Source organism: Auxenochlorella protothecoides (assembly GCF_000733215.1).
Source record: "Auxenochlorella protothecoides strain 0710 unplaced genomic scaffold scaffold1, whole genome shotgun sequence".
In the NCBI taxonomy this organism is placed as follows: domain Eukaryota; kingdom Viridiplantae; phylum Chlorophyta; class Trebouxiophyceae; order Chlorellales; family Chlorellaceae; genus Auxenochlorella; species Auxenochlorella protothecoides.
The window spans coordinates 25707-50041 of NW_011934196.1; the positions used below are offsets into that span (position 1 = coordinate 25707).

General features: G+C 64.5%; 5 protein-coding genes across 5 annotated transcripts; 3 read left to right on the forward strand and 2 right to left on the reverse strand.

The window, feature by feature from the left end:
• Positions 1 to 405: 405 nt before the first annotated feature.
• F751_0214 (DDT domain-containing protein) lies at positions 406 to 13098 on the reverse strand (the record flags this gene model as incomplete). The annotated part of the gene is made up of 31 exons (XM_011398609.1): positions 406 to 495; positions 710 to 813; positions 960 to 1132; positions 1251 to 1364; positions 1932 to 2145; positions 2350 to 2559; positions 2722 to 2846; positions 3194 to 3292; positions 4701 to 4777; positions 5271 to 5519; positions 5636 to 5920; positions 6482 to 6586; positions 6727 to 6862; positions 7011 to 7069; positions 7191 to 7427; positions 7569 to 7618; positions 7734 to 7823; positions 7964 to 8109; positions 8327 to 8466; positions 8977 to 9098; positions 9239 to 9347; positions 9476 to 9535; positions 9677 to 9787; positions 9988 to 10193; positions 10409 to 10568; positions 10829 to 10947; positions 11133 to 11229; positions 11843 to 12100; positions 12385 to 12609; positions 12768 to 12938; positions 13024 to 13098. The coding sequence occupies 31 exons, from the start codon at positions 13096 to 13098 to the stop codon at positions 406 to 408; spliced, it is 4416 nt and encodes a 1471-aa protein (XP_011396911.1).
• A 519-nt stretch (positions 13099 to 13617) lies between these two features.
• F751_0215 (hypothetical protein) lies at positions 13618 to 16243 on the forward strand (the record flags this gene model as incomplete). Its single annotated transcript, XM_011398610.1, has 4 exons — positions 13618 to 13641; positions 13665 to 14619; positions 14826 to 15828; positions 16081 to 16243. 4 exons carry the CDS (start codon positions 13618 to 13620, stop codon positions 16241 to 16243), a joined length of 2145 nt encoding a protein of 714 aa, XP_011396912.1.
• A 640-nt stretch (positions 16244 to 16883) lies between these two features.
• On the reverse strand, positions 16884 to 17298 carry F751_0216 (Small ubiquitin-related modifier 1; the record flags this gene model as incomplete). The annotated part of the gene is made up of 2 exons (XM_011398611.1): positions 16884 to 17057; positions 17197 to 17298. 2 exons carry the CDS (start codon positions 17296 to 17298, stop codon positions 16884 to 16886), a joined length of 276 nt encoding a protein of 91 aa, XP_011396913.1.
• A 688-nt stretch (positions 17299 to 17986) lies between these two features.
• On the forward strand, positions 17987 to 20191 carry F751_0217 (Prolyl 4-hydroxylase subunit alpha-1; the record flags this gene model as incomplete). The annotated part of the gene is made up of 7 exons (XM_011398612.1): positions 17987 to 18036; positions 18164 to 18260; positions 18488 to 18577; positions 18738 to 18971; positions 19282 to 19527; positions 19706 to 19824; positions 20062 to 20191. 7 exons carry the CDS (start codon positions 17987 to 17989, stop codon positions 20189 to 20191), a joined length of 966 nt encoding a protein of 321 aa, XP_011396914.1.
• Positions 20192 to 20883: 692 nt separating this feature from the next.
• Positions 20884 to 24209, forward strand: F751_0218 (Nuclear control of ATPase protein 2; the record flags this gene model as incomplete). Its single annotated transcript, XM_011398613.1, has 10 exons — positions 20884 to 21042; positions 21278 to 21373; positions 21511 to 21693; positions 21893 to 22012; positions 22253 to 22413; positions 22731 to 22955; positions 23043 to 23121; positions 23232 to 23351; positions 23528 to 23667; positions 23870 to 24209. Coding segments are annotated over 10 exons (1623 nt in total), but the record flags the coding sequence as incomplete, so codon positions are not given.
• Positions 24210 to 24335: the final 126 nt, after the last annotated feature.

The window sequence follows — 24335 nt, forward strand, 5'->3', positions numbered from 1 at the left end:
TCCCAGTAGCCATGGAGCTTGCCGGCGAGAGGGTGTGCTGGTCACGCTCCTGGGCATGCAACTGTCGGCACCCTCAGGGCAAGGCAGTCACACTGAGGGATGGGGCTCGGCTGATACTGACCATCCCTCCACCCCACCATGCAATACTGTCAACAATGGTAGACCAAGTGCAGAGAGTGGCGTCAAGGGCAGGACCACGCGCATGGCTGCACATGGGCAAGGTAGGCGAGGCAGTTGGGAGCCAGAAAGCGTATGGCGGATGACAGTCGAGGCAGTGCAGGGGACACTCCTAGCCAGCATGACGATGGCTTGGCCCGCCAACCTTGGTGGGAAGGCTCCTCGGCGGCGGTCATGAGGGACACGGTGAGGGAGTCAGGGGGGCTCAGCGCCACATCAGCTCCGCAGTCACTGGGAAACTCGCAACACCGCGCTGAGCTGGCCCAGGCTCAGCTCCAGGGCCCTGCCCACACGCTGGACCCCGGCATCCAGCTCCAGCTGGGCAAGGAAGCAGGGGGAAGGCGAGTGAGCGAAGGGTGCCAGGGAGCGCGCACCTGCTCCTGGTGAACCCAGGTGCCTTGGAGCAGGGTCGCGTGGCGCAACCGTTCCCTCCCAGCATGCAGCGCCCCCTCACCGCCGGCTCCAGAGTGTACGGCTCGCCAGCGGCAGCTCGTTGCCGGGGGAGGCCGAGGTGAAGGCGCCAGCCCCCGACCTCCTTGCGCGTCACCCGGATGGGCTTGCCGGCCACCAGCATGCCGGCCGCTGCGATCGCGATGATGGGCAGGCTGCCCACTCCCACCTCCACGTGGGGAGTGCCTGGGTGCAGGAGCAGGTGGGAGTGGAGCTGGACAGGATCATGCATGGGGTGCGCTCTGCATCAAGGAGCAGCGTGACTCTTTGTGTTGGTGCGGAGTCTGGCAATCCCCACTCGCCATCCCGCACCCAGCCTCCGCGCAACGCACCATCCCAGCACGCGCCGAGCTTGGCGTCGAGGGGGAGCCTGCCCCTGGCCACCACCCAGGACCGGTTGTAGGTGGCCCAGTAGGGGTTGACCTCGATGGCTCCTGGGGCGAGGGGTCCCTTGGTGATCTGTGCGGCGGCGTGGAGCCGGCGGTGTGAAAGGCTGTGCCTGGTCCTGGGGTAATGGTGGCAGGCAGAACCAGGCACCCCATGCAGCGCTCACTTTGAGCAGGCAGCTGGCCCAGGGTACAGGCCGCGATTTGGGCTGCCTCAGGTTCAGATCAAGCCCCAACTCGAGCCTCAGCAGGCCGTCGGTGCGCGGGGCGGGGAAGGCGTGGCGCAGGCGGAGCCAATGGTTCATGGCGTCGGCATTCAGGCGAATGGGGCCGTCGCGGCGATCCCATCGACTCGGGCGAGCGAGGGTGGGCATGGCTGAGCGATTATGTTGAATACTTGGTTTAGTGTGATGTACACGCCTGGAAGGCGGACATTCCCCGTCCAAGGCGCAGTGCTGCCGGGGTTAACCCACTCACATCTGTCCAGGTCGGGCGATCCGATCGTCAGCTTCATCCTCGGATTGTGCAAGCCTGTTGCCACCGTTGGGATGCAGGCCGGTCAGCCCGTTCATCACCACTGCTTCCAAAACGAACGGAACACTTGATGCCTGGTTCATTACGATTCGGGTGGTGCAGATGATTGCCAGTTATGGATTGGGCAAGAGAGATGCACTGGTATGGTCAGGACAAGGAAAGCGTCAGGCGGTATCAGTGATGTTGGAGCTGCACACCGCATGCAGCGACCATTGTGGGAGTGCCAGGAACAAAAACCTGCCAAATGCTAGCTCCTGCTCGCCCAGGCTCCGAGATGCAGGGTAGCTTTCCTCACTCCCAGCGCTGTGCCTCGACGTCGTCCTTGCATCCTCCACCCAATCCGCCCTCTGCACGCCAGGCATGGGCACCTCTTCTTGACCTCACATGGAGCCGCCCGCAGCATGCTGAGTGTCTGGGAGCGGCGGCTCCGCATCGTTGCAGGGGCACAGCCGCTGGACCGCGGCCGACGCGGCGCTGCAGTTGAAGGCTGCGCTGGAGGCTGCCGGCGCGATGCACATGGTGGGCAGCTGCCATGTCGGGGCCTTGGGCTTGATGTACGCTGGGTGCACGTCGCCGCCCAACGGTGACGCGGCGCAGCCTGGGAGCAGTGTTGGTGGGGATCAGTGGGTCCAGATGTGCGGCTGGGATGATGCAGGGATCCCCGGCTGACACTTGCATGATGGCCGATTCCGCTGCCGGAGGTCTGGCTCGGGCCTGTGTGCTTGAGGAAACGGCGGCAGCCAGGCTGCCCCATCTACCTCAACCCACGACGCCTCCCCCCTCCACACCTGCTCCCACTCACCAGCCTCACACCCAAAGTGGTCGCGCAGGATGTCGCAGTCCCGCAGGGCGGCAGGTATCGGGCCGCCGTCTCCCACGCACACACCCCGGCCGGCGGCGCAGGCCTGTGTACAGGACTGGCCCACCCCACCCGCCACAAGTCGGGGAGATGAGCCCTGCTCCGAGCCAGATCCCGCCCCCGCCAGGGTCGTGTTTCCCACCCTGGGGCGGCCTGTTTTCAGGGAGGAACGTGTGCTGTGTGCCCATACACCAGGTCACAGCTTGACGACGAACGGTAGCCCAGATTGAAACGCAAAGCGTTCCCGCCCCTCGACAGGCTCCCCCTGCAAGCCAAGGACTTGGACCTCCCTCCCATTCCCTCGCATGCCCACACCTGTGTCGGAGTAGCAGTGCTTCCGGAGCGCGATGAAGGCGTTCTCGTGCAGCGTGCTGTGCGAGCTGGTCCTGCAAGCAGCCTGGCAGGCCTGGAACACCGTCTCCCATCTGCCCGTCTCGGGTCTGGGAGGGAATGAGTGATCAGGCATGTGAGGCGGATGAGCACATTGCCCTGGATTGGACAGACCGACAGAGGCATGCAGGCGCCAAGCACCCGACAACAAGTCACCGCCCAGTTCACCTGTCAGCTCCCCTGTACAGCCGCTGGAGGTGGGTCTGGGGTTCATGCAAGGGGCTCAGGCAGCAGGACACGCACTCCTCATACAGTGAACAGCAGCGATCGCCATCGTGGCAGCTGCAAGGTTGAATGGGCGCGGAGGGTACACATGGAAGGTCAATGTGCGTGGTACTCTGGGGACCAGCGCAAGGCCCCAGCCATGGCCTCCGGTCCTTCAGCCCCATGGCCGTACCTATCGCAGACATGGGTCCGTCCCTTGGGGCAGCACCCCGTAGAAGAGTCAATTGCATCCCGCGGGCACACCCTGCCGCCGTCGTCTGCCAGGAAGTCCCTGAGTGAAGCGAGGGGAGGACCGTGATCACATCCTTGGTCTTGCTCTCGATGGATCTAACGGCAAGGGCCGTGTGCCACCCTCCAGCCAGCTTCTCATGACACCGCCACTGGAGGCTCACCTTCCAGACTTTGTATTCTGACATGTTGCTAGGTTCCTGAAGGGTATGTCCCTGCACAAGGAGTGATCGTGGCAAATTGTGGCGATCCAGGCACTTCCGGTAGGGGGAGGTACAAGCGTCTGACCAGCCCAAGGGCGCACCGAGCAAGGAGCTGACGGCTTGCACGAGTCAATGGTGAAAGAATGAGGATGCAAAACAAGGTCAATGCCGATGTTCTGGGCATGGCGGGCCTGCGCGTGACTTCACGCGGTGCGGGTACAGCAGCGAGCCCTGGCACAAGAGACAGGGGCCTTGATCATCTGAACTACAAGAGACAAGGTGAAACCTGCCTTCAACGTGTGACGACTTCAGAATGCCCCCCACAGCGAATACAGCAGTGCATTTCTGTACCAGTCGTCCCCTGTCGAGGAGTGTCGCGCCTCCGAGAGATCTGAGTCAACCTTTCGAAACAGGAGTTCGCTCCCGGTCCAGAAAGCTTGAAGCCTCAAGGCGAGTCCCAGTTTCAGGGCGTGTCGGATACAATAAACATCGAATAAGATTTGGTGACTTGGGTATGTGCTCCTTTGCGGTCTTGAACTCCCTTTTGGGAGCTATCTTTGTTACCTTTTCAGAGGCACCATGCCCCTTGAGATAATATGTGGCAACCCAGAATCTCATGTCCTATCAGGATGCCGCTGATGTGATGCACATCGGAGAGGAGGGTCCAGGCCCATGTCTGTGGTGTGGTGAAGACTGGACCAATGCTGTGCAGGGTGAAATGGTGCCGCCAGGAGCCGTGTCAGGCCAGCCCAATGGTGTTGAGCCATGGGAATGCCATGACAGTGATGCTTGTGGCCCGCAGTCAAAGCCTGCCGTGTCAGGCAAGCCCTGCGCTGGGCAGCTGGCCAGGAAGAGCGGGCCTCCACTTGACAAAGCCAGCATGTCAGTGGAAGATCCTGCTGGGTGAGTGCCGCCTGTGCAGTACAGCAGGACCACTTGACGTTTGGCGCCCCTCTGCGCCCCTGTGCATTAATTCTCCCTTCACCACATCCGCATGGTGAAAACCCCTCAGCCTGGCGTGGCCCCACAGGTCCATCCCAAGACTCGATCCCCCCTGGGCAGCCCTGGCAGCAGAGTATGAGGCGACTGTGGCTGCCCTGGAGGAAGAACTGGCGGTACAGACGCAGCATGGGGCTGAGCTGGCAGACCTGCTGCTGCAGGTGGCGGACTGGCTGGAGGCAGCTCAAGGGGGCGACTCGAGAGCAGGGCAGGAGCGTAGCCTGGCGCTGCTGGCCGCCCGCTCGGCACTCCGTTCGCTGCACGCTGAGCGCGCTGGGCTCCGCAGCCGGCTCCTCGCAGCCGCGCGCGGGGCCAGGCAGGGGGCGCTGTACCGATGCCGGGTGGGTGGTTGGGCGGCGAGAGTCGGGTGCGGGAGCGTGTGGTGTGTGCCCCTGGTCTAAAACCCTTTGTGACACCCTCGTGCCTGACTCCTCCAACCCCAGGCAGCTGCCTGTGCTTCCGAGCTGCGGCGGGCGTGGGCCGAGGTCAGGACACTGAGGCGCAGGCTGGCCGAGGCAGAGCTGGGCCAGGGAGGTGGTGACCTTGGAGCACCTCCATGAGCTGTTTCTGCATACACTATCAGAGCGTTGAGTGAGGCCCTGTTGTATTCAAGCCCGACAGGGCAGCGGTAAGGGACAGATGGGCGCGGGTGGAGCCCAAGCCATCAACAAGGGCGCAGCACGTCATGCCCATCAGAGTTCCTGGCCGTCCGCGTCCTCAGGCGGCGCGGGAGCGGGTGACGCGCCCCTCGCGAGCGACGGACGGCTTCCTCTTGTCCCTGGCGCCCACCAGCCGCGCGGCCGCCGGCCGCGGCTTCACGGCCGCCTCAGGGGCCGCCTGCTTAGCCTGTCCCGCCTTGTCAGCCTCCAGGTGCTTCAGCAGCGGCTGGGCCTGGAGGGCCAGCACCGCGGTGCAGTAGGCGAGGCGCGCCGCGGTGAAGCTGCCCCCGAGGTCGCTGGACCAGGAGGCGCGCTCCGAGGCGCGGCGCCAGAGGCGAGACGTCACCTCCCGCGCCTGCTTGGTGGGCGAGAACAGGTCGTCCACCACTTCCCTCACCCGCGCGATTCCCTGTGGTGGGCGTGGCGTGATGAATGGTGGGGGTTAGGGGCCTGCCGAAGGGTGTCCATCACTACTTGGACCTCTGTGCCACAGGCCAGCGGCAGCAGCCCCCAGCATCCACGCACCTTGCGGCGGTGGAGGGGTGTGGCAGGCCTGCCGGCCAGCGGCTCCGCCTCCTCCTCCGATTCGACGCCTGAGTCGGAGCTGTACTCGGAGGCCGACCCCTCGCCGTCGGCCACGGGGTGCAGGGCCGCAGCGCTGGAAAGCGCGGCCTCCAGGCCCCTCAGCCGGCCCTGGATCCCGGTACGCAACGTGGCCAGCGTGGGCACGGCCCCGGCCTCGCCGCTCGCCACCTGGCGGAGGCCGGTGGCGAAGGTTGCCAGGCCGGCCTTGGGATCGGCGGCCTCCGCCTCGGCGCAGAGCGTGATGCCCCCGGCGGCCGCCGCGGCGGCCAGGCCCAGCAGCGAGGAGCACAGCTCCTGCGTGGGGTTGTGGGTGGGGGTTGAGGGAGGGTAGTGCGATGCCTGGGCGCCTCCAGGTAGCAGGTGTGGGGAGCAGAGGGGTCATGGATGGCACACACATGGTGCTCGACCTCTGCCGAGTGGCCTCCCCAACCGATTCGGCTACCCCAGAGCCAGAGAATCGTATTGCTGACTCGATTTGTTTGCTTTCCCCCAAATTCCCACCTGGAAGGCCTGGGCCTCGCCCACGCTCCCCACCAGGGCCACCAGGGAGGCCTGCGGCTGCGCAACCCCGGCGTCTGACCCCGCGCCGTCTTCGTCGGGCGCCGCCCGCCCGGCCGGGTGGGCGGTGCCGCGGTGGGCGTCGTAGACGAGCACCGGCTGGTGCTGGCGTGAGGAGGCGCGCTGGGCAACGGGCGGCGGGGCGGCCGGGGCGAGCGCGTCTGGCGCCCGCGCCTCGTCGGTCCTCGCCGCGGCGGCGCTGCTGCGCCGGAATCGGGCGGCCAGCACGGCGGCCTGCTTCTGCAGGCAGGCCAGCAGGCCGCCCTCCCGGAGGCCCCGCGCGTCCAGGCCGGAGAGCAGGGTGTCGAGGTCCGTCAGGCAGCCCCAGCAGCCCTGGGCGTGGGAAGTTGAAGCGTGGGGCGGGGGGAGGGTCGGGGAACGTGTGCGGTGCGGGGATGCCAGGCTGCGCAATCCAGAGAGGCCCCTGCAGCAGCGATCCCGACGCCCTCCAGAGCACGATCCATGCCGCGCACCTCTGCATCCTGCACCATCAGGCAGGAGCGCAGGCCTGCCAGGCCGTACCAGTAGGAGCGATGGTGCCGGTCCAGGCCTAGGGGGGACCTGCGCAGCTGCAGCCTCTCCAGCTGCTGCTCCTGGGAGTCTTGCAACCTGGCGAGGTGGAGGCAGGGTTAAGGGCTCGGCAGGAGGTTCGGAGGGCAGACAAGTCCACCACAGCTTCCTCCTCTCGACTGGTGGCTGGCAGTGGGAACGAACTCTTCACAGGCTGGCAGGACAGACCCTCACACCCTCCCAGCACCTTGCCAGGGCGTCCTCGGCGGCAGCGATCTCGTGCTGAGCGGCCCGCTCCGCCTCCCTCTGTACCAAGCCGAGGGAGAGGGGTTGGGTCAAGGATGGGACCATTGAAGACCGCTTCACGCATGGACCCAACCTTCGCGGGAGCAGGGAGCAGGCAAGCCTCCCCCACCAGCCCACCCACCTCCTCCTTCAGCCTGCTCTCGAGCTCCCGCTGGCGCCGCAGCTCCGCGCCCAGCCACTTGTCGCGCGCTTTCTCAAGCCTCCGGCGCTCGGTCTGCTGTGCCTGGCGGAACAGGAGCATGGCCTTCCGGTCGTCGGGGTCGCCGCTGTACTCCTGCAGCTCGGGCGGGAGCTCGAGGGAGGGCGCGGCACCCCCTGCATCGGCGTCTTTGGTGTCACCGGCCCCCTGCGTCTGGCCCTGTGCGGAGGATAAAGCGAGATGAGAGGCTGGTGGGACGGTCCTCAGGATTTTTAGGAAGTGGGGAAGGTAGGGGTGGACAGGTGAGGGGAGTGAGCCCCCATGCTGCAGGCATCGGTGCTGAGACATTTCCCTCCCCACCTCCGTGTCGGGGCCAGCCTCCTCCCTCCTCTTCTTCTTAGCTTCCTTCTCTGCAGAGCGATGAGGGAGCAAGAAGGCAAGGACATTGGCAGCATGGGCAAGGCACACCAGGGTGCCCATCGCATGAGAAGCTGGAACAACCCTACAGGCATCACAACCCCGCACCGGCTTCCAGAAGGTCCTTAAGGTGTCGGCGCTCCTCCGCCATCTCGTCCCTGAATCCTCGCTTGACGTCCTCTGCCGTCTCCTCCCTCTCTGCGATGCAGCATGTGTCATTCACACTTGAGGTGAACAGCTAGCCTTCTCAAGAAAGGCAATAAACACAGCCACGGCCACTATCGCTCTGCCTGGTAACCCTGTAGGCGCCCATGCCCCAAACAACCATGCCCTCTCACTCTGTATCGCCGAGCGGACTTTCTGGGTTTCCAGCAGCGCGTCCGTCAGCCAGCGGAGGAGGGCAAGGTGGCGGTCGGGGCCCAGGCCCACGATTGGCTCGAAAGAAAGCATGGAGGCCGCCATGGCAGCATGCTCGTCCACGCGCCTGGAACGTGGGGATCATAGGGGTTTGGGGTTTTGAGAATTACCTGAGCTAGCACACGGGGCAGAAGGTTGGAGGGGAGGACCGTTTCTGGGCAAAATGAGCCCTGAACAATCGCAGCGCCCTCAAGAATGCCTGGGGCGACCTTCCATCGCACTCGTTCCCACGATACGCAGCTCAATCTGCCGCTGGTTGGTCTGCGATCAAGCGCCCCACTCACGGATGGGCGTCGGGGTCTTGCAGCCACGTCAGTACCATGCGCCGCAGCACTTCAGGCCAGGTGGCGGAGGAAAGCACCGCCGTCCAGCGCTTTTCCTGGGGCCCCAGGGCATCGGTGTCTCGCAGGTCTGCCAGCAGCGCCTGCAGGGTGGGAATGGGGGGCCGATCTCTTTTGTGCCCCGGCAGTTCTGCCGAGGGGATGTATGAGCCTGCAGCGCCCTGGCATCCCCCGAGGGAGCAGTGCCCATGTCCTCCAGGACGGCATTGGGAGGGGAGGGTTCACCCACAATGAACACATAATCACAGCATCCATACCTTGAGCATGGAGTGGTAGACACCAGCCAACAGGCTGTGCGGTGTGCATGAGCTATTGCAGCCAGCACTGATCTCCTGGGGCCCAGACCAGCCTGGCGATTGTGTGTTAGGGGGTTCGTCAGAGTGAAAGGCCGGAAAGGTCATTGCACAGGCATGCATGCAGTGAGATCGCTCAGTGTTCGCCACCAGAAAGGTTTGGACATGCGAGGCCCGGTGCCACGAGTGGAGTGGGTGGCACTGGACATCCTCAGCACAGCACTCCACCCCCGTCCCGCCCTTTCCCTCGCCACCTGGGGCAAGGAGGGCCGCCGACTCAGGGAGGGGCGGCGCTCTGACGTCCAGAATCTTTCCAAACTGCTGCAGGGTGTCCAGGATGTACAGCAGGGTCGTCACCCGCTGGCTCTCCTCAGCATCCAGCCAGGGGGGCTGGACCATGTCGGAGGAAGGACAAGGCTTCCCTGGGAGGTGTTCAGGAGGAAGGCGTCTGGTCCTGCCCTTGCTTGAAAAATGCAGATCAGTTGCCGTTGCTTTGCTGCTCCTGCAGCACCCGCCCACAACACCCTGACCGGGTCGCATAATCCAAAGGCTCGGCTCGCACCCTGGGCGGCAGCCTCCGCCTGGCTTTCGGCCAGGAGTTGCAGGTCCTCCATGGGATAGCGTTTGGCCAGGGCCTTCTGACGCTCCCTTTCCGCCCGCTCCGCGGCACGCTGGAGGGAGGACAAACAAAGCGCAGGATCATGAATGCCTGAATGCGAACTGAATCTCGCGCCAAGCTGGGCTCGCAGACCGACACCAAGACCTCACAGGCAGACTCATAACAAGGGCAAGCCTGCACCTGCTTCTCTCGCAGCTCCCTCTCCTTGGCCTTGATGTCCTGGGCAGCCGTCCGCTGATCCTGACTGCACACATGGACGAGGGTGTCACCTGACTGACAGACATTGCTGCGGTCCAGGTCATGAAATCATCACCCTTTGCACCATATAGGGTCAGACAAGAACCCATTAAGATCACCGCCCTCCCCCCATCCCATCCTCACACACTTTGCACTCCTTTTCAGCAGCTGGTTCACAGCAGCCTCAGCAGAGGTCACCGCCTTTTGAGTCGCGGCGACGACCCTAGCGGCCGCTGCGACGGCCGCCTCCATGGCCTGAGCTCAGGAAGGAGCCGCAGCGGGTAGTGACTGCACGCAAAGTGGCCTTATGATCTCGAAAACCCATCCCCTGCCTGCACAGTCTCACAAACCCAGACCACACAGAGTAAGCCACGCAGTCAAGCCAATCTCCCTTGCCCTTCTTTGCCACAGCCACAGCCCCCAGGCCCCTAGATCGCCCTGGCACAGTCACTTACACGCACGGCTGCCATGTCGTCCTCCAGTGCAGCTTCGTGCTTGGCCCTCTCCTCCTTCAGGAACGCCTGCTTCTCGCTTTCCAGCTCCCGCACGCGCGCTTGAAGCACCTGCCGGTGCTCCATCATGGCCTTGCGGTCATCTGGGTCCCCGGCATACTCCCGCTCCTGCTCGGTGATCTCAAAGCGCACGAGCGCCGATGCAGGCACTGCGCGGTGGGCAGGGGGAAAGGAGGACTCTTGCCCATGCAGCTTCTACAGTCGGCGGCCTCCTCGCTGCCCGGTACAGCAATCAGCAAACAGAGGCTGTATGCTCTGGGTTTCTCATCCTGATTTGAAAAGTCTGCTATAGTGTGCTTCGCTCCCCCTCCCCCATGGCTTGTAAGCCCAGGAGCATGATTCGTCCCAAATCCCATGACCGCACCATGAAATTGGGAGGATCGCCGCCCGGGACTGCGGCGATACTCCTTCTTCACCTCGGCCAGGTCGGCCTGCCTGCGCCCCAGCTCCTTCTCGGCAGCTGCTAGGTCATCCCGCCGCCTGCTCAGTGCCAGTTGCGCCTGCTTCAACACCCTGCCCTCGCCCTGTAGAGTTCAGGGACGGCGGGTGAAGGGAGAGTGGTCCAAAGAGCTAGCTGCAGCTGGGGAGAGACCGACGGCTGCAGAGCACCTTGGCTGTCAGGCCCGACCTGCCTTATCATGGCTGGGATAGAGTGCATGATATGGCACCAATCTTCTTGCCCCATCACACACCTCGCAATCCCATCGTCCGATACTCTTGTAATTCCAGACGACCAACATCCCCCACAAGACTCATAGACCCAGGCACTGTGCAAGGCACCAACCTCAGGCTTGCAGGTGGTGGTGTCACAGTCTAGACCCTTGGACTCGGCCATATTTCCCTGCTTCCCAGAGAGCTCCAGCCCTGGGGTGAGCTTTGTCTGGATCAGAGCTCGTCCCTCCCCTGTGAGGTCGTGTTTCAAGGGCAGGATATGGCGCAGGGGTAGTCCTAAGGCTTGACGTCCCGCCAATGGACCATCAGTGGATGGCAGGAGTGGTGCCGTTGTGAAAAAGAAAACGTAGCTGTCTCCAAACATGTTGCCCGCAGCATGTCACTCTTCACAGCCCAGCTCCCCCTCGCATGCTCACCTGGAACAGGTTTGGCAACCACCAGATGTGGATGGAAGGCATGCAGAGAGTACTTGCCCTTGTCCAGCCGCACAAAGTTGGGGTCCTTGGTCAGAACCTGGGATGTGTAGGGAGAATGGCTTTCCTTGTACAGGGAACATCATGACTGGTGTCCATGGATTTCTACCATACTCTGTTGCCCTCTAACTATTCACAGAAATCTGCAAGGAAGTCCGCCCCGTCCCAGGGTGCTGGTCACCAGTAGTACCTTGGCGATTCCCGACTTCTTTTGATTCTCAGAGAGCTCTCCCAAGCCGAGCTCGGAGTACACTTGAGCGATGTCTGTGCAGAGAGGAAAAGAGGAATGGCGTTGAGGTGCAATAGCCAGCTCCAGGGCGTGGACAACAGCTGCATAGAAACTTGGAAAACGAGTCCGGAACACAAGGGCCAGAATGACAGCAAGAGAGCTCACACCAAGCTCCATGTTGAATGCTCGCATCAATACACAGGCGACAGCATCCTCCCACAGACCAGACGTGCAGCCCGCACCTGAGCTCGTGAGGCCTCCAGGCCCTGCATGCTTAAACACCTTGACCAGTCCAGCCCTCAGGCTGCCATCGGGAAATAGACCATCCAGTTCCTGTCACAGCATGAGTTTTGGACATGAGCTGCAGGGACTCGGGCCTGGGTACTTGTGTCTTTAGTTCGAACAAATCGCCATAATCACCCACCTCCAGCGTCTTTGCTGTCAGGAACTCCTTGGCGGGGGCTGTGGACGGCGATGCAGCCAGCGACCCCGGCGCTAGCAGTCCGGAGGTCGAGGCAGGGCCCTTATCGGCCGCCTGGCCCGGGGACTTGACTGCAGGGGGGAGCAGCTCGGCTGCATAGCCCTCTGGGAGGGCATGGGAGAGGCCCAGCGTGTCGCTGAGCTCAGGCTTCAGTCTCCAGAGGAGGGGCCTGCCGGCCGGGCCCTTCACCGACTCTGCATTCTGCACGGCAGGGGAGGAGGTTGTGCGGTCAGGCTGAGCTGGGCCCGGGGCCAAACACGCCACAACAAGGGACAGTGACGCACTGTCCCCCTTGGCTGTGGTCTGTAGGTGATGGAGCCTGCAGTCGTGCCCAGCCAGAATAGGTTGTGGTCATGGGGTCGTCAAGCCTTTGCCACAAGGTGTCCACAGCTAGCAATTTGGCAGGCCTTCGGTCACCCCATCACTGATTTGCAGGGCTGCAATCACGTCCCAGATCACCAAAGTCTGGGAGTGCATTTCCCCACCTCTGCAATGAAGGCGCGGAGCAGGGATTTGCTGTAGGGAGCCTTGGGTTTTCTCTTTGAGGAAACATTGGGAGTGCCGCCGTCCGTTCCATCTGGCCCTGACTCAGCCACTTCTGCTGCGGGGCTGGGGCCGCAGCCGTCGTGCAACCGAGAGATTGCCTCCTCCAAGGAACCTAGACTGAGGTGCAGGAGCTCCGCGAATTTGCCTTGAACATCCTCGGGAATCTGGGGGAGGGTTGAGCAGGAGGGGAAGATGGAGGTTCAATGTGATGCGTGAGAAGCTGGTGAGCAGCCAGAGCCTCCTAGGGGACCAATACAAACCCAGGTGGACACCGGGAGGTGCGCCCTCCACGATCCCTCATTGAGTCTCACGAGGCCTGTACCTTGGCGAGGGCTGCTCGGGCCTCCTCCTCTTCCTCCTTTGCCTCGGCCCACGTGAGCTTGCCCTGGCCTGTGTGTGCCGCAGTCCAGATGCGCTGCCTGTAGAGGTTGACCTTGCTGATGTATGTCTCATACTCCCTCACGACCTCGCCAGTGCTCCGGATCAAGAACACCTGCACATAGGGTTGGGTTGGAGCGTGACCCGGCGATGCCTCGTGGCCCGAGCCTGAGGTCACCGTAGCTCACACCAAATCGAACCTCTTCATTATCTTGGAAGTGGGTATGTGCATCAGGGATGTCGTACTCGACAGCTCGTTTGCGCAGAAGGGGCATCTGTTCCAAGACCCTGCTTCCTTCCGCATGCGATGGACTTGCAAAGGTCCGTCTAGTCCTTGAATCACTTCACATAGACTGGACACCTGCTACTCAGTCACCAGTATGGTTCTGGATCACTCCACGAGCGGTTTCCTGAGGTCCCAAGATGAAGGCGCGACGTCCAAAATCAAATCAAACTGGGACACCCCAGATCACGAGGGCGCGCTCCCCCGAGATCACCATCCAATGTCCACTTATGGGATAGAGCACCACATTTGGGGATCAAGAAACGAATCAAAACCATCGGATCAGGATTGCCATTGGCGAGTACGCCGTGCCAGAGCTCCCGCCCCGCCGATGCCTCGTGCCCGGAGGTCGAGGTGATGGTGGCCTGGGCCACTGCCGGAGCCGGGGCGCCGTGTCGGGTGCATAAAACCCCTCAATGCTCCTTTCGGAAGGAAACCTGCCGTGGTGACGTGCACAGACTCCATCTTTCCCAATCAAGTCGAGCCTGCTCGGCACCCCCCATTCCCCGGCATGCCGGATCCCTGCCAGCACCCGGTGGCCCCTCTCCACCCCTCCAGCCCAACGTGGAGGCCATATCCCGCCTCCAGGATGAGATCGCGGGCTGCTCCAGCGCCAGCTCCCTGTTTCGCCTGCTGAAGAGGTCCCAGGCTCGGCTCCTGGTCACGGGCCTGGTCCCCCTGGCCTGGCAGGCCGCTGCCGAGCGGGGCCTCCTGCGCCCCAGCCCCAGCACATGCAAGGCGCAGACGCGGCACCAGCTGCTGACCCTCCTCGTGGAGCTGGGCATGCGCGTGGCCACCTCGCTCGATGCGCCGGCGCTGGCGAGGCTGGCCGCCGCGGCGGGGGCGGTGCAGGGCGGCGGGACCCAAGTAGGACCCCTGCTCGCCGCCCTGCGGCGCCGTGCGGCGCAGCTGCCCCCCGCCGCCTTCGATCCCTGCGCGGCCATTGACACGCTGTGCGTGCTGGGCTGCGACGGGCCTCAGGCAGGCGCCCTTCTTTCCCACGCCCTGGACCGCTGCCTGCCGGGCCTCCATGCCATGCAGGCCGCAGCGCTGGCCAAGCTCCTGGTCCTGCTCATCAAGGTGTGTCGGATTGAGAAGGAAGGGGGCCAAAGGGGGGTATGTGGGGAGCCTGCGATGCTGCCAGGCGCCGCAGAGCCCCCTTTCCCATTCATCCCTCATGGGACTGCACGTGGACGGAGCGGAGGCCATGCCACGCCGCATATTCCATCTCCCAGTCCCCCGAGCCTGACACCTGACAGACCCTCGCCACCTCAGGCTGGCAGGTGGGAGGACGGGTCGGTGGGCCTGGTGCTGGCAACCCTGGACGCCAGGATCGACCAGCTGGACGCGCTGGACGCGCTGTGCACGCTGCGGTGCCTGGCAGCCTGGCCCGACCTTTCCCCCAGCCTCATCTCCCGGCTGGCGTGCCACATCGGCACGCGCTGCATCGGGCTCTGCGCGCCAGACCTGTGCACCCTGGCCGGGGCCCTGCTCCACCTCAGACACGTCCCCGGTGGGTGTGCCTCCTTTGGGTGGGGTTCCCTAGAGTTCTCGGGGTGGTCAGGCCGCACTTTGCACGGATGGGTTGGGTTGGGGATGCAGACGGTCATTGTCAAGGCTTCCCATGGATGATGCTGGTATCCGTGCTTTCCCATGTTGATACCCGCCGCACTCTGTTCAAATCACCCCTCCTTCCCCCCCCCCCCTCCCCATCGTCAGACGAGACGCTGAGGGACGGACTGGTGGAGGCTGCACGACGCCAGGTCCGCGCCACCCCCCCTCCCCAGCTGGCGAGGCTGGCCGAGGCGTACTGCCGCCTGCTGGGCGGCTTCCCACGCCACCGCGGGCTGCTGCAGGCGCTGCAGCGCCGCGTCGTGCACAGCGCGCAGGAGTGGAGCGGGGAGGACCTGTCCCGCCTGCTGGCCTGCTTTGCGCGCTGGGGGTATGATGCGCGGCCCGGCCCCTTCGTGGCCGTGGCCGCCGACACGCTGGCGCGCCTGGCGCCGAGGACGTCGCACGACGCCCTGCTGCGCGCGCTGTGCTCCCTGGCCAGCTTGGCCCAGCGCTCCCCCGCCGTCCTGGGCCAGGCGGGGCTGGAGGTGCGCGGCTTCGTGGCAGCAGCCGCGCAGCTGCTCGCCGCAGAGCAGGGGAGTTCCCGCCTGGGCGCGCGCGCGCCCGCCCTCTTTGCCGCACTGGCGGGCCTGCAGGCGCGGCCGGGGGGCCTGCCGCCGGGCGTGCGCGCCGCGCTGGGCGCCGCGCTGGCCGCGGCGCTGGAAAGCGCGCCCGCGCCGGAAGTGGAGCGCGCGGCCTGGGCGCTGCAGGCGCTGGACTGGGGCGGCGGCCCGGGGCTGGCTGACGCGCTGGCGCGCGCCGCGCTGCGCACGCTGGGTGCCCTGAGCGCCGCCGGCCTGGCACTGTGCGTCTGCACCAGCGGCGCGGCGGCCGACGCGGCCGGCGAGCCGGTCGATCGGCACACGCTGCGCGCGCTGTCCGTCGCCATGCGCTCGCGCCTGCACGCGCTGGGGCCGGGGGACAGGGCGCGCCTGCTGCAGGCCTTGGGGCGTCTGGCGCGGCGCACGCCCGGTGGCGCCCCGGCGCCTGAGCTGCTGGACCTCCTCCAGCTCCTGGCGGACAGCGTGCGGGCAGACGACCTGGCCAGGCTGGACCCAGTGGGGGCCGCCGCGGCGCTGGCCGCCTGCGCCCACCTCCCGCGCCACCCAGGGTGAGAGCGGAAGTGGGTAAAGGGGGCGGGCTCTGAGAACGGCTGGCTTGAGAGGGGGGACTCGTGGGGCACCAGATCATGGAGATCAGGGACTGCAGGGCGGCATTGGCCGAGTGTGTCGAGGCTGAGGGCTTCAGGCACCCACTCCCCCTCCACACAGTCCGAACAATGAGAATGACACCGTTCGGACACCCTTTACCCTGCTCCTCTCAGACCCCCTGCCAACCCACATCCGCGCTCCCCCACCCCCAGGCGACTGGTGGAGACCCTGAAGTCAAACCTGCTGAGGCACCTCCAATCCTTTCCACATGACCAGCTGGACAATGCAGCACAGGCATTAGCATGCCTCTCCCCGGAGGATGCCGCGTCCAGGGCGGCGCTGGAGGCACGCCTGCACCAACTCAAGCTTGGGTAGAGCGGCTGAGACAGACTGAGGTGTGGGCGCGGTGTCGAGCGCCGGGAAACTCAAATTATGACTTGTGCTTCCGGGAAGAATATCTACTCGTCCTTGACCAGCTTGCATAATTCTCTTTTGTAGAGCAAGGGCTGCATCTGCAACCCCCCCTGGCACTGCTGTATACTCCTATGAACCGGACTCTCTTGTTCTGTCGTCCGTGTGACGCACATGGCCCCTCCTTTACCGAGGTGCGATCCCACCTCCTCACATGATCTGCACCCCGCCAGACCCCACTCCAACTCTGATTGAAGCCGAGCGTAACCTGTGACCGACTCTGCAGGAAAGCGAGGGCCCTGACACATCAGATAGCCAGGGGTGCCTATGGCAGAAGAGTGACAAGTGTGTGAATCTCAGCAGCCCAAGGCATCCCATGCCTTCTGCACGAATATGCTTGAGAGTGCAGAGCAAAGGCTGAGAGGCTTCATCCTTCACTCTCAGCAGCCGCCTGTTTGTTCTAAGAAAGCATCGACCTGCATCGACGGGATGGGTGCAGGAGCCAAGGAGTCGGGACCTGAACAGCCAGGGCAAATGACAGGGCACTGAGCCACACGCAACCACTCAACCCGTTGTGGCTCTCACCCCCAAAACAGCCACTCATTCATCGCCTCACCGTGTCCCCATCCTCCATCTCCATGTCCTCTGGTGTCATACTTGGGTTGATCCTGGTGCCATCAAACACAAACCTCACTTCCGAGATCGCCACGGCCTTCTTCTGACAGAAGGCGTTCAGGATCTTTTCGAACTTGGTGGACTTCTTCACCTTGAACACGACCTGCGGAGGTGAGCACGTTCGGCACCGTTTGCGATGTCGGGGAGAGATTATCATCGATCCAGAGCCTGGCCGAGCCCGCACGGCCACACCAAGCGACTTTCGTCGCGAGCACAAGTCAGGGTCTCAGATGACCGCGTACCTCTCCTCCAAGCTGATCCTTGACCTTGATGCTCAGTACATTGGGGTCGGACGCACCCTCGGGCTTGATGTTGGCCTTCGAGTCCTCGCCCGTGTCACTCATTATTCAAACGCCGTGCACGATAGGCTGTGAGATCGAGGAGTGGGAGTAAGTGGCCCAGGTAGAGTTGAAAAGAGATACGAATGTTGTATAGCAAAGAAGGAATGATCGTGTACATACCGTCAGGGGCGTTGCAGGCCCACAGCCTGTGTTCCAGGTAATCGCCCACTCCTCGAAGAAGCCACAGGCTCCTCCTTCACAGATCGTCGGAGCTATTCAGCACTCGAGGAAGGTTCCTATCACAGGAGCTGGCAAGGTAATCATCGGGGAGCTTCCGCTGCACCAGAGATCTGCGAGATGCCCGTGCGGGGCGTGCGGTCGGACAACGCTCAGGCCGCGCGCCACTTGTAGGGAGCTTGCGATCCCCCTGAACCATCCTCTTACGGCAAGAATTCTTCGTCATACATCTTCGCAGTAGTAAATTGATGCGAAATCGAGGGTGAACGGTGTCGCGCGTGTCTTCCCCTCCTTTAGACGACAATAAATCCGCAGCTTTACTGTCGAACGAGTCCTCGTGGTACACGCAGCCATGCGCTCGACCTCGCACACAGGATGGACAGTATTGGCGCTGAGCCTACTCATAACAGGTAATAGAACCTTAAATTACGCCAACAAATAGACTTATGGGTCATGCCCCCCCCCCCCTCCTTAGGCTTACGCCCCCCCAACTAATCGTGCAGTCACATCTGCCATGACAAATCGGCCCGTCGGGCGAGACCTCACAAGATCTCTGGAGCCATGGTGAGTCTGGGGGTTGCCAGCAGGGCCGCACGGACTTTCCCACAGCCCTCCCCTATTTCCTGGTTGGTTGCCAGCTGGTGTCCCAGTGTGCCTCACCAGCCCTACCATGCAATCCACCACGCGGCAGGATCGAGCAGCTGTCCTGGAAACCGCGAGCGTACCTGTACCATAACTTCCTGACGGCCGCCGACGCGGATCACCTGGTGGCGATCGCGAAGCCCTTTGTGCGCCACTTAACTTGGGGGTGGTGGGGTGGTCCACACTTCCGGTCTTTCTACACGTGCTTGGTAGAGTGCATCCTCAAGACGCTGTCGGAGGAACCCTTCAGGCTTACAAAGCAGTGGTGGAGGCTTGTTCGGAGCAGAAGCGCATTGTACTGGCAGCGCATCGCGGTCCAGGGAAGGGCGAGAGCCACTCAGCACCTTTCCTCCCTTTCCTCCACCTCCTGCAGATGCAGCGCTCCACGGTGGTTGGACTGGGCGGGAAGTCTGTGCTGGACAACGTGCGGACCTCCTACGGCACCTTCCTTCGCCGCTACCAGGTGGCCCCCTGGGCAGGGTCCAGTCTCTGAATCGGCAACCGGGTGGCAGGAGAGCTGTGGCCCCAGGGGCTGTTTGCGGGGCCATGGAGGCACGGCGGCCTCTGCACCACCAGGTCCCGACGTTGGCCCACCCTTTCCTGCCCCCCCACCTGCACTGCAGGACCCCGTGGTGGCAGCCATGGAGGAGCGGCTGGCGTCGTGGACCAAGCTGAACATTACGCACCAGGAGGACACCCAGATCCTGCGCTACGGCCCTGGGCAGAAGTACGGCGCGCACTATGACTCGCTGGACAACGACTCCCCCCGCACCGCCACCGTCCTCGTCTACCTGGCCGACACCGAGGAGGGAGGCGAGACCGCGTTCCCCACGGTCCGCGGGGCTGCCAGGGTTAGGGTTGTGTGTGTGTCTCCTGGGCAGGTTGTGGGCCGGGCCCAGTTCTGGCGCTCGCCGGGAGCAGGAGTACATGCGCATGGGGTGCAGCTTGGCAGGGTGCTGGCGCCCAGCGTGTGCCCTGCTGCCCTCCGCCATGCGCCCACCCTCTCGAACTACGAACAGCACGAGACTTGGCCATGCATGAAAGGGCGTGACTGCCTGCGAGACAACCCCTCATGGTACTCCCACTGCTCGTAGCCCACCGCCCCTTGCCACTGCTCTCTACCCCTCCCTGGGTACCAAGCTCCCCCACCGGTCCTCCTCTCCACAGGGCTCTGAGTGGGTGGACCCCGCCCTGGAGCAGCGGCTGGGCCCCTTCTCCAGCTGCGCCCAGGGGAGCGTGGCGGCGCGGCCCAGGAAGGGGGACGCCCTGCTCTTCCACTCTCTGAAGCCGGACGGCACCCACGACCCCGCCGCCATGCACACCGGCTGCCCTGTGGTGAAGGGCACCAAGTGGACCGCCACCAAGTGGATCCACACCAAGCCCTTCCGGCCCGAGGGCTTCCCGGACCACACGGTGAGCGCCGAGCCTGGGTGTGACCGGGGCGGGTGCTTGCGTCTGATCGCCCCCGGCATGGCAAGGCTAAAGAGCCCGGACGACACATGTCTCGCCCGCATCGCCCACACATCAGCTTCTGCCGGCCGATGCCCTGCTGAGCGTTTGTCCTCCCACCCATCCTCCCATCATCACGCAGCCCCTTCCGGAAATCCCCGTGCCGGAAATTTGCTCGGACAGGGACGAGCGGTGTCCAGGCTGGGTCGAGTCTGGGCAGTGCAGCAGCAACTCCGGCTTCATGGTCGGCGACATGTTCCAGTGAGCCTGGGGTTGTGGGATTTATAGTGGTTCCGGGAAGAATGGGCACGTTGACAGGGATTCTGGGTGGGGTGGGCGATTATGTGGGGGGGCTGAGGAGATGGAGTCACCATCCCACACGTGTGTGCAAGATGTCCACGCGAGGATGAGCGCTGAGGGCAGCCGTCCTGCTGCGCGAATTTGAGGGTAGGGGCCCTTTCCAGTATCATACACACATTGCCCATCCCAACCCCTCAGGTTGGGGGCCTGCCGCAAATCGTGTGGGGCCTGCAAGGATTGCGAGCAGGGGGACGTCGTGTGCCTGTCTGAGAACAGGGAGAAGGCTGGCTTCCTGCCGCTCAATCTGGAGACTGGGAAAATCATCTGACCTGTGAGGTTTACATTGCATTTCCCTCTTCCCACAGCGGCACTGCTCACTCTGTGCCCCAGAATTGCTGCAAGTGTACAGACAGCCTCTTTTGTCCACCTCCATCGCTGTGTCTGCAGCGTGTTTGTATCTGATCACCAACCGGACACGAGATCACTTCGACAGACTGCGCGCGCCGGATTCTCGGCAGTGCACCGAGCTGTCACCTCGCACCTAGCATCCCATCGCGATCTGGCGTGCACTCAGAGTCACATTTACCAATCGCGACGGACACACACGCCGCGTTGGGGTGTGTAGCTTGGCGTCAGGCGGAGAGTGCACAAGTGCACGACGCACCTCCGACCCCAACAACCGAAGATTCACTGTAGAACCGGTCTGTTTACAGTGCCTGTACTGTAATGATAAAGAACTTGGTTCGCCTGCCATGGCGACTGGTCCGTGCGCCCGCGCAGGCGCTCCTCATCTCCCGTGATACCCGTCGACGAAAGTGGACATTCCCAGTGGCTGGCCTGGATGAGGGCCGAGCCCAGGACATAATCTTTGCCCTGCGCCGAGCAGCAACCAGTGAATCAGTAAGAAGAGGGTTCTCGGGCAGGAGGGTTGGGACGCAGACTGTTCGCACGGATGAGATTCTCAGCCTCGGCAATCCATGCACTCGAGGTCAGTAACCAGTCAAGCTAACCCACCTGCAGGAGGCAGCCCTGGCCGAGGTGTGGCTTGCAGCTCTGCAGCTGTCCCAGGTCGCCTTCAGCAGGGTGTTGGCGGAGCTGGATGATGCCACCGCAAACCTCACCTTCTGGGAGGGCAGGGTCAAGCAGGAGCATCACTTCTGGTTCATCTGGCTGCAGCAGGTGGGTGGCAGGACAGTAGAGGGCAGTGATGGGGAAGGATCGGCACATGGCAGGCTCCCTTGGTGTCCGTTCATGACTCCGACCTGCTCCTCACACCTGGAGCCATGCTGTGACAGATTCCTTCCGGCGTTTGCAGCAAGGAGGTCACGCCCTTCAGATGTGGATTTCCGTGTCTGTTTCAATGCGCAGTTGCATGTGTCGCCATCCAACCTCACTCCCCCTTTCTTCCTTCCAGGGTCCCGGCGCGTTCTTGCATCGCAGCGCCCAACTCCTCCGGCTGAAGGAGGTGCAAGCCGGCGGGCTGAGCTCGGCAGAGCTCATGGAGAAGAGGGTGGGTGTCTTGGGGGGGGAGGGCGGGTTTCTGCGAGTGCCACCGAGACAAGGCTGGGCAGGGTGATGCAGGTAGTACTTCTGCCCTGTATCTTCTCATGCTGCACCAAGCTTGAGCAAGCCTCCCTCCCACCACAGGTGCTCGTCTTCCGCCTGCTCCGGGACTCCCTCTGCCGCTCCCTGGCTTGCATCCAGTCTGCCGCAGAGCTGCTGCTCCTGACTTCCCACGTGCGGCAGGAACCCGGCGGCAACGGCGAGGAGCGGAGCCTGTTCCAGGCCGCCGACGCGGCTGTCGAGCGCTGCATGACAGACATCAGCAAGGTGCGCTGCATGCCTGGCGGGGAGGGTGGGGTGTCTGAGCTGGCCATGCGGTAGGAGGAGGGGATGGTGCCCCCGAAAAGCCGCCAGCACGTCGTTCCTGGGGTCAGGCGCCCCCGCACAGGCTCATCCCGATCGCGCCGAGCGTCGAATCCCCGCAGCTCCTTTTGCCCCCCCCCCCCATCCCCGCAAACATTGAAAGGCACTCAGCGATCTGACCGTCGACATGGCGAGCATTCTGGGGGCCGACGCCGCCGCCGCCGCCGAGGTGGCAGATCCGGCGGCGCGCCGGGACCATGTGTTGCACGCCGCGCTTTCCAAGGTCCTGGGCCTGCCCGGGCTGCGGCGCATCCTCAGCGTCCCGGGCGGCCTGGGCGAGCGGGGCAGCCCGAGCGAGCGGGGCGGCGTCGCGGCGCCAGCCACCCCGGCGGACGCGGCCGCGGGTGGCGCCCCCGCGTCCGGCGGGGGCGCCAGCCCCGCCGGCAGCGCCGCGCTGCGCGCGCTGCGCGCCACCCTGGGCGCCCCGGATCTCGAGCCCGCGCCCGGGGCCACGGTGCACCAGGCGGCGCGCGACGCCATCGCGGCCTCTGCCGCGCTTTCCTCCTCCGAGCGTCTGGTGCACGTTCCGCGCTGGGCCCGCATGCCCAGCGAGCTGCAGCGCCACTGGGTCAAGTACGGTGTCGTGTGGGCGCTCGCCGGCGCGGGGGCCCTGTTTGTGGTCAGGTGAGAAAAAGGGGGGCATGCATGTTTTGATCGCGAGAGTGTGGTGGGTGGTCGTGGGGTGGGAGTCCAGGGCAAAGCGTGAATGGGGCAGCGCAAGGGGTCTCCAGACAGGGTGCCACGGTGGGGACTTTGCGACAGGTGGGGCCTCGACCCTCCTCCTCCCTGCCTGCAATGGCGGCGTGGCTTTCATCTGCCGGCTCATTCACAGCCACAGCATCCCGATGAGCACCAGTGGAAGGCCTGGCAAGACTGGACCACAGACCTCCTTCCCACCCCTCGACCCTCTCACCCCCCCAACCTACCCATCCGCACCCCAGGCACTCCCCGCTGGCCGGCAGCAGCGACCTACAGCGCTGGTGGAGCGCGGGGGTGGGGGCCACGCGCGCGGCGCTGGACGCCCACCTGCTGGCGCCGCTGCAGGCGGTGCGGGACGAGCTGTTCACCACCTTCCGCAGCCGGCCCAGCATCGTCAGCCTCGCCGAGTACGAGGCGGACCGCGACTCGCTGGCGCGCATGCTGGGCGATTTTGAGCGGGATCGGGGGTCTGCAGGCGGGGCCGGCGGTGGGGGCGCCGGGCCGGGGGCGCCCCCTCCCGCGGCGGGGGACGCCGTGCTCGTCCAGGTGGGCAGGCTGCTGGAAGGGCGGAATGTGGAGGATGGCGACGCTCGCTTGATGCCAGCCCCCAGAGGCGGCGGGCCCCCTCCCAAAGTGCGATGTCAGCACGTGCGGTGCACAGGCACAATGACCCCACCTCCCCCGTTCCTGCCTCCCGCCGGCAGCCAGTCCCGCCGCCCCGCTGCCCCCCCCCGCGCTCGCAGGGGATGGACACGATGATGCGGCGGTACGAGCATGAGCTGAAGAAGCCCATCCGGAACCTGGTGGCGGGCGACCTGGCGCGCTGCCTCCTGATCCAGGCGAGCAAGGATTGGGGAGGGCGGGTGGGTCCTCGTGAGCCACACGGCATGTACCCCTGGAAGGCGGCCCCATGAAGTGTGCTTGTGCTTCTCAGCGGCAGCAGTAGACGTTCGGGGTGGCTCACCGCCGCCAGACGAGGGCACCCTTCCTGCCTGGGCGCCGGCTCACTCGCTCCCTGCACAACATCTTGCCGCCGCAGGTCCAGAAGCTGAAGGTGGACTCCGAGTCGGCCATGCTGGAGATCGACCAGATCCTCAAGTCCAACGAGCTGTCCATCGCCCTCGTCGCCGCGGTGCCCGCGTTCCTGATTGCGGGCGGCCTCCTGTACTGGACTAGCAGGTGGCTTGGCGTCTGCCGGGGGGTGGGCGAGACCTCTCGTGCCTGGGCCATGTCTGGCGAACCCCCGCTGCCTGGCTCTCCCCTGGGAACACTCCTTTCAGCGCGCTGACCCGGCTCCCTGCTGCCCTTGGCCTACCTACGCTGGGCGCACACTCTCCCACCTCTCCCCCCCTGCCAACACCCTCCCCGAAACCGCCCACAGGCTCATCACCCCCGCCCCCCCCGACCCCAAGACCGAGGCCGTGCCTGCGCGCCTGGCGCTGGTGGAGGCGGAGCGCAGCCTGGCGGTGCTGGCCACTCCCGAGCCGGGGCGCGACCTGGCGCAGGCCGCCGGCCTCTACGCCTTCCAGCTGGCGGCGGCGTACGAGGAGGCGCGCTCGCTGTTTGCGCGGCACAGGGGCCTGTTTGGGGGCCAGGCCTCCTCCGAGTGGCCGGCGCTGCAGGCGGAGCTCAAGGAGCTGGGTGCGCCGGGGCCGGTGGCTCGCAAGCTGGGCGGCCTGCAGCGCATCATGCGCGCCTACTCCATCTACCAGCAGTTCTGAGGGCTCTGTGCGGGGGAGGTTTACGGACGCCACGCCCGCAACCCACCGCGTGCGGCGCACGCGCGCACGGTGTGCCGGTTGCCCTGTGCGGCGAGGTGCTCGCTGCCAGTCCCACACATGCATGCC